The sequence below is a fragment of the Chinchilla lanigera genome, unplaced genomic scaffold (genome assembly GCF_000276665.1).
Source record: "Chinchilla lanigera isolate Chin_1 unplaced genomic scaffold, ChiLan1.0 scaffold00076, whole genome shotgun sequence".
Classification (NCBI taxonomy): domain Eukaryota; kingdom Metazoa; phylum Chordata; class Mammalia; order Rodentia; family Chinchillidae; genus Chinchilla; species Chinchilla lanigera.
Genome location: NW_004955477.1, coordinates 580,790 through 594,353, shown reverse-complemented (window position 1 = coordinate 594,353; position 13,564 = coordinate 580,790). Strand labels below are relative to the sequence as shown.

Sequence of the window (13,564 nt, the reverse complement as noted above, 5' to 3'; positions counted from 1 at the left end):
GCCTCAGGTCTCTGCAAATGTGAGGACGTTGTGTGCCACTTAATACATTCAAATCCGTGGGATGGGTTAATGATCTGGGACAACATACATCTTCTCAGATCTAATTTCTGGAAGCAGAACACTTTCCAGGGCATAAAGATGAGTGAACACTTATTTTCTGATATACCACTAAGATTTTTAGTAGAATTCAGTCTTCACTTTTGAAATTCACCCAAAAGGAACACAACCATGGAAACTTGGCAATGAGCCCCAAGGACATTTTCAAAAGACTCCCAAAGAGATGTGGCGACTACCTACAATGTGTGATCCTAAACTGAATCCTACCTTGGAGGAGCGAAATGCTATTGAAGACAATATTGGTTCAGTGATATAAAAGTACCCCTCAATGATAAATTTCCTGACTTTGACAATGGCTTTGTGATCGTATTAAATTCTTTTTCCTAGGAAATAGACACTGAAACATTTAGAGGCAAAGGGACATGATGTATGCAACTCACCCTCAAACAGCTTACAGAAAAAATGGGTATACGTAGATATGAATATATATGCAAATAATAAAGCAAATAGGGCAGAAATTAAATAGGATGACTCAGGATAAAGGGGATACAATTGGACCCAACTTGTGATGGTTTGAGTTATAACTTTTCAGTTCTGTGATGCTGGGATAGCTGTATCCATTCAGTAGAAATTCTACTTCAGATTTCGAGTTTTGATCTTTTTGTGCTAGCCATATGTACTATGTCATGATGTTAGGCAGGGGCAGTGAATCGCTGCTTCCAGTGAGCCATGTGAGCAAGAGAGTACAGGACTGATACCCTAGTGTGGGCTGTGCTGCTGTGTGCCTGTGATGGTGGGGCAGTTAGAAGTACCAAATGCCTTTTCAATGTAATATTTTTCAACTTACAAATGGTTTAAAATTGGGATTAAGTCCATCACAACTTGAGAAGCCTCTGCATAGATATTCTTTGTACTGTTCTTGCCTCAAGTTTGAAATCACTTTCAAATAAAGTTTTTTTTTGTTTTTGTTTTTGTTTTTGTTTTTGTTTTTCTCCGGTACCGGGAACCGAACTCACGACCTTGCGCTTGCCAGGCAGGCGCTTTGCCGCTGAGCTAAATCCCCAGCCCCCTCAAATAAAGTATTTTTAATGACTAATAACAAATAGAAAGTCCTTCTGATGTAGTAATGTCACTTTCAGAAACATAATGCAGGAAAATCATCCTGGATGAAAAAAATGTACCTTGGTGGGTATTCACCAAAGTGCAATTTATGTCGGTAGAACACCGGAAAAAATAGAAAGTCAACAAGCAGGAATGGTTCTACGAACTACTGGCAGGAGGGAGAGAAGGAGCTGGCAGTGTCCGGTATTTTGGGCAGAAGGAGTAGCTGGGCTGAGGCCTGAGAAAGAGCTCAGCAAGGAAGACTGAGGAAGACCTGTTTGACTGCTGCTTGGTGCAAGAGATGAAGAAGCCAGATGTGCTTGGAAGGGGGGTCAAGACCAGAATGAAGGCACTGAATTAGAGGGCCCTGCAGTGGTCCACATGAGAAATTACAGAGGTTTGGCATTGGCTGGTGACCATGGAGAGAAGCCCACAGGCACGAACTTAGTTTGGAAGCAGAACTGGTCTTGTAGTCAAGGAGAAGTCAGAGTGGTACCCAGAGGGCTCCCTGGGCTGTAGCTTGAGCTTACAGTGAATGGGCCAGGACCAGTGGGGTGGATGGGGATATAGTGACAGGTAAGGGACACGGAGAATTGGGTTTTAACCTTAACTGTCAGAAAGGCCGAGCAGGCCAGCAGATATCTGGGTATGGAACTACTCAACAGAGGAATCAGTGCTGGAGATATAAAATGATTTAGTGTGAGAGGCTTTTTTTCCCATTTTCTGCCTTTCCCTGCTTTCCAAATTTTCCACAATGAATGTGCATTGTTGTTTTCAGGACTTTAAAAAAAATTACTCAGGTCTTTCATTTTTCTCATCCAGGCAGGTAATGGGACGCCTGGTGCTCAGAAGGTCCCTACCTTGTAGGATCCCTTTTTTCAACCTGAGTTGCACCCTGAATATCCCACAGCACCCTGGTGTCAGCTCCTACCAGAGGCCAGGTCATCTGGGAGAGCAGAAAGTTTGGAGTCATGGGAGGTGGTGACATGAACATGTCCAGCAGGGATGTGGGCAGAGCCACCTTTGAAGCATTTCCCTTCCTGGCTTCCTCCCATGCCCATCCTGGGGCCAGCACACCCAAAACCAACTCTGACCTGGGGGACTTCAGCACCTTCTGGAGCAGATCCTGTGGGATATGGCGGAGGTGGAGCTGTGTCCCCAGCAGAGGGACCAAATTCATTTCCAGCCACTTCTCGCAGGCCTTGGTGAGCTGCTCTTCTTTGTACTGAGAAGATGAAACAAAGCCCTTGATGAAGGAACCGACTGTCAGCGCCCTCTGCTGGTATGTAATGTTGCTACAGGAATGCTTGGGAAGAGTTACGCGGCAGATATGCCAAATCTTTTGTACACAACACGCAAATTACAGCACTGGGCATTTACTACGCTCAGGGTATTGCAGTTGATTTAAACCAATCCTCACTGCAACCTTAGGAAGTCAGTTCCTTGTTCTATTTTACTGGACAAAATAAGGCTGCCAGGTTCCAGCTCTTCCTGCAGTCACATACTAGTAAGCAGTTGAGCTGGACACATACTCAGGCTGCCTGACCACAGGCCCTGCATGCTGAAATCCCTAGACTGGAATCAGAAACTGGACCTGCAAGGGCCTGGGAGGGGAACTCCACATGGAGCTCTGAGGATGTCATGTACACACATTTTAAAAGCAAAAATTACAAGACAGGGAAAATAGAAAAGGCTCCCAGAAGCTAGAGGCCTTAACAGGATATTAGTACACCTTGCATGTTTTCAGGGCCTGGGGATCATGCTTAATGGAAAGATGTCACTAAGAGTGACTTTTAACACCCTAGAGTGAAGGTGAGGGCCACATGGTCATTTTGGCAAGCAGGTCTTTCGTATATTCTGAGATGTGGTGGTCAGTGCCTCTCTGACATGCTTGTTTCCTTTACATGAGTTTGTCTCATAGAATGAGCGTCTCTAGATCAATGGTGGCCCGAGGGTGGAGCTGGAGTCAGGAGGGCAGAGGTAGCAGAGACCAGAGGCACTTCTTCTTAATAGCTAATCACCCTAGGCAGTTTGCTCCTTTCCTCTCCTCTGATACTGAGAGCTGATTCTATCATCTGTTCTCTATATTGACACACTGGGCCCAGGTGGGACAAGGTCTTGTGGTTCCAGCAAGGATGCTCTGAAAGGTTTTTATGCTTTGGTAAGGCAGTCCCTGCTGCCCTTGGTGACTATTAATCCTGATGTGTCAACTTCATTTGATTAAGAAATGCTTAGCACATAAGTAAAGCATGTTTCTCCATATATCCAATTGGGTCACAGATATCTGGCCTCAGGGCCTATATACCGTCTCTGACCCATTTCGCTGATACTCTTCCCCTGCTCTGCTTCCTGGCTGTCATGAACTCAGCAGGTTTGTTCTATCACATCCTTCAGCATGAGATTTCTGCCTTGGAGCCAGTCACCCATGGAGTGACTCTCCTGACACTGTGAGCTAAATTAAATCCCTTCTCTTTTAAATTGTGAATATTAGGTATTGTATCTCAGTGATGGGAAAGGTTACTAATACAGCTTCCTGCCCTAAGGTTGTCCTTTCTACCATTTTGGCTATTAATTCAACTTTGTAAAGAAATAGAAAAAAATAGATTTTTAAAAAAACTTCACTTAGCAGAATTAAATCATTCTACCCTTAAACTGGTTCCTTTGAATAAATTCTTTGGAGCTGGGCCTGGAAGGTAAAACCTCAGAATCTGCATCCCTCCGTCCACCCCTATCCCTCTATCTCTACCCCCGGAAGCCAGGTATTCTCACCCTGCAGCCAGCCAGGTAGAAGTTCTTGATGTTGCTTGGTGTGAGTGCTTTTATCATCGTGTCCACACACCTGCAGAGAAAAGAACTGGTGATCCTGGAGGGCCCAGGATGCTTTCAGAGGAGAGAGGCCAGAGGCTTTCATTCAGGTTCAGGATGGCAGAAGAGACCTCTCACAAGGAAAGATGGCTCATTTTAGTGATATGGATATTTGTCCAGAAGAAAACCCAGCTGAGAATAAGAGAGATAAAGCCAAAGATCAAAACACTCAGAAGACAAAAATTAAACTTGAGAACTTCTGGGAAAACAGTGGAGTGGTGAACATCAGAGAAACAGCCTCTCAGGGATTTGGTGTCCAAATGCTGGAACACAGCAACATGAGGAAGAGAAGAAGAAGGGAAGTGAGTTCCCAGGGACAAACAAAGCTCTGATGTGAGAACTGAAGCCCACAGTGAGAGCAAAGGGAGAGACCTCAATGCAGAAAAGAAGGCAGAAAGCAGCACTTTCTCCCTGAGCCCTGACTCATTGCGTGGAAGAGGTGGCTTGAACCTGCAGAAGTAAAGTGACTACTGGCAACCTTAGAGACCTCCAAGGAGATAACCTACCAATAGAACAGAGCAGTGGACACAACAAACTGCAGTGGCTGGTGAGTTATTCAGGTTCAGACAACCCCCACAAGAGGGCAATTGGCCCGTAGCCATTCTGGAGAGGGGCCAACTGAGCTCAGAACACAAAGAAGCTGCAGACTGGCTCTATCTAGCAGCTCCAGTGTTAGGGTGAGGCAGAACTGAGTCAAGGAGCTGAATTGAAGCCAGCAGGAGGCACATGGAGTGTTGTAGGCTGAAAGAATCAGGTTCCAGCCTCACGGCCAGAAATCAGCCTGAATCTCAGTGCAACTAAAAGTGCGGGCTTACTGGGATTATACACTATCTCACTGTAAATCTATGGCTGGATTGCTGGGATTAATCAACATGGACCTGGGCTCTGTCTTCCCACTCTGATAAAAGTGATAAAAGTGACAGTAGAGGCATGCCTTGAAATGGACATTTGTTTTCTTCTTTTTTCCTTTTTCTTCTTATGTTTGTTTCTGTGTTTTCTTTTCTTTTTTCTTGATTTTTGTGCTTGTTTTTATATGAGTGTGAACGTTGCTTCTAGTTTTGGGTTGTTGTTTTTCTATTCTGTTCTTTTCATTTCTTCCTTCTCTCTTTCCCTCCTATCTTCTTCACCAGTTTCCCAAAGTTGGCATAATCTCCCTTTGTCCTCCAGCCTTGCTTCTGATCTCTTGCTCTTCTCCTATTTCTCAAATTTTCACCCTAATCCTTTTAAAATTTTTCCCCTGAGGGTAAAATCACCATATTGAGGGCATATTTACTATATGCAATTTTCTAGTTTTTTTTACATTTTGTTATATAAGCACAAATATAGTTCATATGGTTAAAGGTGGCAAATTAATAGTTACCTCAGTTTGTCATTTTCTAGGCTGCATTTGATGCTATTGACACTGTTGATTGTACTACATAAACCAAGGTGAGATAATTCTTCTAATCAGTTGTTCTTTCTGGTATACCAAAACTGAGATTGCCTGAGGGTAACAAGTAATACTATAGGCCAGTGCCAAAGAACCAGGGGTTAGAACAAATAGTCAGCAACTTCTCATTCCCAATAAATTAAAGAGCTAAGATATTGCAACAGACTCCAAACCCAAAATCCAGCTACACCTGAAAGATATTACTGAGAAGTAGTAGGGTTCTAAATATTAGCAATAAAGCTACCTGCCATAAGCAATTTATAAGCATCAACCCAGGAATTAAATTTAAATAATAGAAAATGAAAAGATATTTAAGCAAGATGCAACCCCAGACTTCCAATTCATCAAAAACAAACCCAGAGGGCAATGAGGTGGAACAATTCAAAAGCCACTCCATGGACTCTCTGAAGTGGTAACAGCAGAAGTAACAAAGCAGATGAAAGAGACTCTAGAAAAAGATCAAATCAGAAATAGGTTTTCAGATAACCACAGAGATGGTGACCATAATAAAAGACATGGTTATTGACTCTAGAGCAGATACAAATTAAAAAAATAGAGAGGCACTTAGGAAAATGATAGAAACCATGAACACTCAGCATAGGAAAGAACTGAAATCCATGAAGCAGATTCAAACATATCCAGGAGACTAAAAGGTCCACTGAAAGTATATGGCAGCAGAATGAGCCAATGTGAGGCCAGAAAATCAGATCCAAATGACAGGATTGTTGTTAGCAATCACAAATAATAGCCAGGGGGACCAGGAAAAATCAATGCAACAGCTGCTAGATGATGCAAATAAGAGTAACATAAGATTGATCAGAGTCAATGAAAAAGCAGGAGATGGCACAAATTACATAAAAACCTTTTCACAGAAGTCATGGCAGAAAACTTGCCACGCATGGAAAAGAGTTGAACATACAGGTAAGTGAGGCATATAAAACTCCAATTAGCCATGATAAAAAAATTCTACACCAAGCATTATAATAGTAAAGACTCCAGAAATTCAATGCAAGGACAGAATATTAAAAGCTGTTAGAGAAAAGGAGCAAATCACCTAAAAAGAAAACCTAGAAGAATCACAGCAGACTTGTCAACACAAACCCTCAAGTCAAGGAGAGCTTAGGGTGAAGGATTTCAAGCCCTAAAAGGAAAAAACCTCCAACCTATACTGATGTACCCCAAAAAACTATCTTTCAAAATTGATAGAGAAATAAGATACTTCCATGAAAAGTACATCTGAAGAAATTCATGATCACAAAACCAGCACTCCAAAAGGTTCTGAAGGACATTATAGAAAAACATAATGAGGACTACAACTTCATGAACCCTAACAAAATGGATCCACCAGGCAAGGCCAAAAAAATTAAATGGGGGGGCCCCAGCAACAGGAAAATAACATGACAAAGCTAGATCAATACATATCAATTATAACCATCAATGTTAATGGTCTCAATTCACCAATCAAAAGAAACAGACTTGAAGAATGGATCAAGAAGCAAGACTAGGGGCTGGGGATTTAGCTCAGCGGCAAAAGCACCTGCCTGGCAAGCGCAAGGTCGTGAGTTCGGTTCCCAGTACCGGAGAAAAACAAAAAAACAAACAAACAAACAAAAAAAAGAAGCAAGACTCAACAATATGCTGCATACAAGAAGCACATTTAATTCAAAAAGAAATTCAGAGACTAAAAGTCAAAGGATGGAAAACAGTACTCCATATGACAGGAACCTGGAAAAAATCAGGGGTAGCTATTCTATTTTCAAAAAAAAAGTGGTTTTCAAGCTAAGACCAATTAAAAGAGACATAGATCACTACATCTTTGCAAAAGGAACAATCTGGGAGAGAGAGAGAGAGAGAGAGAGAGAGAGAGAGAGAGAGAGATCATAAATGCATATGCCCCAAATACCAGCACACCCACTATAAAAAAAATTTAACAGACATGAAAAATCAAATAAGCACTAATACAATTATAATAAGGGACCTCAATACCCCACTGTACCAAATGGGCTGATCAACAAATGGACTTAGTAGATGTCTGCAGAGTGTTCCACCCACAACATCAAAATACACATTCCTCTCAGCTGTACACAGGACATTCTTTGAAATAGATTACATACTATCTCATAGAACATGCTGAAGGTGAAGGAATTGAAATTATCTCATGCATATTATCAAACCATATTGCAATGAAATTGGAAATCAGTGGCAAAAGAAACCATAAGAACTTCATAAACACAGAGAAACTGAATAATATGCTCCCGAGCAACCAAGGGGTCACACATGAAATTAAAGAAGAAATTAGACAATTTCTACAATTAAATGATAATACAACATACCAGAATTGATGGGACACAATGAAAGCAGTCCTACAAAGGAAATTTATAGCAGTGAATCCCCATATCAGAAAAATGGAGTGAGCTAAAATAATAATCTAATGTTGAACATCAAGCTTCTAGAAAAAGAAGAGCAAATCAAGCCCAAAACATATATGAGAGGAAATTACAAAGATCAGAACAGAAATTAAAACAATGAAGACTAAGAATACAATATAAAGAATCAATGTATCAAAGAGTTGGTTCTTTCAAAAGATAAATAAAATTGAAAAACCCTTAGCCAATCTTATCAAAAAAAAGGAAAGACTCAAATCCATTCAATTAGGAATGAGAAGAGTAAAACCAAAACAGACTCTGTAGAAATCCATAAGATCACCAATGCCTACTTCAAGAACTTGTAGTCTAATATAATAGAAAACACGGAAAAAATGGACAGCTTCCTAGGTACACATGAATTACCAAAGGTGAACCAAAAAGATATAAAAATTCTAAATAAACCAGTCAGTCAATGAAATTGAAATTTTAATTAAAAACCTAGGAAAAAAAAAAAAAGCCCAGGCCCTGACAGATTCACTGCTGAATTCTATAAGAAATTCAGAGAAGGCCCCTACTCTTGAAACTCTTTAATGAAACTGAAAGGGAAGCAATACTCCCCAAACTCATTCCAGGAAGCAAACATTACCCTGACATCAAACCAGAGAATGAACCAATGAAGAAAGAGAAGTACAGGCCAATCTCCCTAATGAAAATAGATGCAAGCAAAAATCTTCCATAAAATATACTGGCAAACAGGATGCAGCATATCATCAAGAAGTTCATACACCATGACCAAGTAGATTCATCCTAGGGATGTAGGAATGGTTCAACATATGCAAATCAATAAATGTAATACACTGCATCAACAAACCATGGGGCAAAACCACATGATCATCTCAACAGACACACAAAAAAGCATTTGACAAAGTACAACATGATTAAAAAAAAAACCTAACAGAAAACTGGAATTGAAGGTCTTTATCTCAATCTGATAAAAGCCATCTATGACAAACTAAGAGCAAACAGATTAAATGGACAAAAACTGAAGGGTTTCACTCCAAAATCAGGAACAAAACAAGGATGTCCACTATTATCACTCTCATTCAATATAGTTCTAGAAATGTGAGCCAGAGTAATTAGACAAAAATAAGAGATAGAAAGAATAAGGATAGGAAAGGAAGAAGTTAAAATATCATTATTTGCAGACAGCATGATACTTTATACAGAAGACCCCAAAAACTCCACCAAAAGACTTTTAGATTTAATAAGAAGATTCAGTAGCATAGCTGGGTACAAAGTTAACACTCAACAATCAGTAGCATCCCTGTACACAAATAACAAACTCACTGAGAGAGACATGAAGGAAACAACACCTTTCACAATAGTATCAAAAAAAGAAATTAAAAACTACCATATTCTGAAAAAGGAAATTGAAGAGGATATCAGAAAATGGAAAGATAGCCCTTGGTATTGGGTAGGAAGAACCAGTATAAGGGAAATGGCCATACTTCCAAAATTGTTATACAGATTTAATGCAATCTCAATGAAAATACCATTAGCATAACTCACAGAATTAGAAAAAATAATCCTAAAATTCATTTGGAACCAGATGAGACCTGGAATAGCAGAAGAAATTCTGGGCAACAAAGGCAAGGCAGGTGCATCACAATCCCTGACTTGAAATTGTACTACAAAACTATTATAATTAAAAAAACAGCATGGTACTGGCAAAAAACAGGCCTGAGGATCAACAGAACAGAATAGAAGTTGCGGAAACAACTCCCAGCACACTCAGTCACCTTGATTTTGGCAAAGGAGCTAAACACCTTCACTGGAAAAAGATAGGCTCCTTAATAAATGGTGCTGGAAAAACTGGTTTTCCACATGCTGAAAATTAAAACTAGACCAGTATCTTTCACTATCTATTATACTTAATTGAAATGAAATGGATCAAAAACCTAAATATTCTTTATGGCACAGTAGTACTCTACTGTATAAAAAAATCTTCTCTATCCATTCCTCAGTTGATGGTTATGTGGGCTGTATCCAAGATTTAGCAATTACAAACTGTGCTGCTATATTAAAACAGAAACACTAAATCTGGTAGAAGATAGAATAGGTAGAACTTTGACAACACTGGTGTAGGCAAAGACTTTATGAACAAAACCCCAATATTACATGAAATATAACAAAGAATCAACAACTGGAATCTCATCTTATTAAAAATCTTTTTCACAGAAAAAAACCACCAGCAGAGTAAAGAGACAATCTGCAGTGTGGGAAAACACTTTTCCCAGCTCTTCCTCAAAGGACTAATATCTAGAATACATAAAGAACTCAAAAAAATCAGACTCCCCAAATTTAAAGATCCAATCCAAAAATAGGCATATAAAATGAAAAGGCATTTCTCAGATGAAGAAGTAAAAATGGAAAATAAATATACGAAAAAATGTTCAACATCACTGGTCAGTCCAGAGATGCAAGTTAAAACAGCCCTGAGGTCCCATATCACTTCAGAAAGAATGATTATTATCAAGAAATCAACCAATAACAAATGCTGGTAAGGCTGTGGGGATAAGGGAACCTTTCTCCATTGTTGGTGAGAGGGGTAGACTGGTGCAACCACTGTGGAAATCAATATGGAGATTCCTCAAAAATCTAGAGATTCCATTTGACCCAGCTATTCTCCTTCTTTGGATCTTCCCAAAAGAATTAAAAGCATCATACCATAGAGATATATACACACCCATATTTATAGCAGCACAGTTTGTAATTGCTAGATCTTAGATACAGCCCAAATGCCCATCAACTGATGAATGGATAAAGAAGATGATTTTTTATACAGTGGAGTACTACTCTGCCATAAAGAAGGATAAGCCTGAGGCATTTTTAGGTAAGTAGATGCACCTTGAGACCATACTGTTATGTGAAATAAATCAGGCAAACATTTTAAAATACCACATTGTTTCTCTGGTGTGAGAAATCAAAAATGTAAATAAGTACCAAAATGTATAATAGATATTGGGAAATGGGAAGAAAATGTTCAAATGAGAAAGGGAACAAGAGAGAGAGTGAGGAAAAAGAATGAAGGGACAAGAAAAAAAAGAGAAGGAAAAAATGGAAAGAAAGCTTTTGTAAATAAGGGGGGGAAGAAAGGTTGAAAGGAGGGGAGGGGAATGGGAAAAAAAGCAAGATATATTATGTACAGGTACAAATTCCCTAAGATGAATATAATCACTATGTTTATCTAAAAAAATAAGAAAAGGAGGAAAAATGCAAACAAAGCTTTTGTAAATAAGGAGGGAATGAGGGGTTGGAGGGAGGGTGGGGGGAGGGGAAAAAAAGAACTGGGATATATCACGTATAGGTCCAGATTCCCTATGATGAATGTGATCTTTATGTATACCTACAATGTACCAATAAACTTAATTAATTAAAAATAATATGTATCAATAAAAAATAGACTTGACACCAAGGAGCAGTATTAATGATCAGAGTAAAAGAGCCTAAAAGTACCTAAGTGAGGTTTAATCTTAGTCAAGATGCCCATTGGGTTTCCTCCTGCACAGACCATTTTGGTGCTGCTTAGAAGGCCCTGTCTTATTCCTCTCCATGCACAAATAAATCCAAAGAGCACATGAGAAAAGTCTCCATCCTTTCCTATGCCTAAGTCTTGTTTATTTGGCCCATTTAGTTATTAAAGGATCTTTTTACTGAGCATGTACCATGTGCCCGGCACCAATGAGGATTTTGTTGAACAAAAAAACAAAAATGATGACCCAGAGGAGTGACGCATGTTGTTAAGTCAACATTTGGACAGATTATCACATTATGATAATCATGTTAAAGGTTGAAAGTTAAAGCACAAGGTGCCGTGGGAATGTAGAAAGGGGAGACTCTAATCTCATATGGTTACATGAGAAAAGTGATCAGACACCAGAAAAGTGACATTTAAAACCTGAAGGTGGGGCCGGGGATATAGCTTGGTGGCACAAGCATGTGCCTGGCAAGTGCAAGGTCCTGAGTTTGATTCCAACCCTAAAGGAACAGGATAAAGAACTGGCCTAGCCAGGAAATGGGAGATCAGAATTCCAAGAGAAGAGAGCATGTCCAAAGGTCCCAAGGCAGGCAAAGGGCCATATTTTGGAGGAACCTTAGGGATAGGAGAGTAGTGATCAAAGTAAGGGAGGGAAAAACCAAGAAGGAAATGAGCTGGGGGGGAAGCGGGAGAGGGAGTAGGAGGGGAAGAGGGAAAGAGAGGGGAGAGAGAGCTAGGCAGAAGGTCAGGCCAAAAGGAGTTCCAGTGTTTCCACTTTCGTAACCGACATTAATCTTTTTTCAACAAAATTTTCTTAAGGCATGATCACTTTATTGAACAGAGCACCCAAGGATAGCTACAAGGATTTCATATTGCAGGATAATTTTGACTCCTTATCACCCAAAGGTGATTAGCGAACTTATCCTACACCCATTTGGAATACATGTGCTCAGAGACAAAGACTGCTATGAAGGACTCGCCCACATTCTAAAATGGATTCTTCAGTGAAGTGAGACTAGCAGGGAGCTGGGGGACCCAATACCACCTCCGACCACACACCTAGAGAAAGGCTTTTACTGAGCTGCATTTTGGAGTAAAGCCTTTGCCAATATCAGGAAAGAAAATTACAAGACTTACTCTCACATATGTTCTATGGGTATTGTCAAGGATATTAATCGCTCTGTTTCTTGGAGTCCTCTGACACTTGTGGTTTTAATAGCAATAGTTGCTACACTTCTCCCAAGTCATTTATTTCTCTAATTTTTCTTTTTCTTTCTTGTCGCTGATCCAATTTCTCTTTTCCACTTAGTCGCTTAATTTTCCACTTAATTCCACTAACGTTCAGAGCTGAATGTGTGGCCCACATCTAGCCAGTGTTACACTGGGGAAGTTTCAGCTTCTCCATCCTTGTTCGGTCCTTCTTTCTTCCTTTTAAACAACGTGATATCCTGCTGTTTTTGGTTCATTCTCTGGTTTAAGCCACTTGAAATGTGCTAGAACAAGGTCAGAATAAATGGATAAATAATACGGATTCTAGGACTGTCACTTTACCACAATGAGACGGGTTATACCTACTACAAGAAATGGTCTTGAGTGTGGGGGAGGGGGGGCGCTGTGTAGAGTCAGAGCCAGGCCCTGATGTCATCTTATGGGCGCCTTGGCTCCTAAGTTTGCTGAGTCCCATCAGCTGTCATCTTCACGGCTTCTTGGGCCTGCCTCTCCTCCTCCTTCCCCTTCCTCTGACCGCCGTAGTTCAGACCCTCTGGCTCTGCCAGCCCAACCTCAGCAGGTCTCCCTGCCTCCACGCCTCTGCTGCATCCGTCACGCTGGGGCCTGCGGGGCTCACGACACCTCCTCTCCAAGCTTCAGGTTCTGTCCTCTGCTGACTGAACCAAGCGGAAGCTGCTCACATGGCCTCCAAAGTTCTGCATAACCCAGGGTCGTTTTTTAACTTCCCAATTTGTCATCTGCTGTAGCCAGCCTGGGCCATACAGGCGACAGCCATGATCACAGCTGTAACTCCTGCCCAAGTGCCGGTGCAGGCAGACAGTGCTACGTGAGTCAAAGAACAGCACCTGGAGGGGCCCACACACATGCGCTCTGCCCCTTAAAGACAGCTGCCTCAGGCACAGGTGATTCAAATCCAACCAGTCATCTGGGTGAATTTACACTGACCAGAAGCTCCGCTGAGATGCTCTTTGAGGTCTT

General features: G+C 40.7%; 1 protein-coding gene across 3 annotated transcripts in view; it reads right to left on the bottom strand.

The window, feature by feature from the left end:
• Positions 1-13,564, bottom strand: part of Btbd16 (BTB (POZ) domain containing 16) — a 66,923-nt gene that overhangs the window by 32,664 nt on the left and 20,695 nt on the right. For all 3 annotated transcript variants that reach the window (XM_013503026.1, XM_013503027.1, XM_005401934.2), the window contains exons 8-9: positions 3,928-3,997; positions 2,253-2,383 (exon numbers count right to left, since the gene is read on the bottom strand). In XM_013503026.1, coding sequence (XP_013358480.1) covers positions 2,253-2,383; positions 3,928-3,997 — 201 coding nt within the window. The remainder of the gene's footprint in view (positions 1-2,252; positions 2,384-3,927; positions 3,998-13,564) is intronic.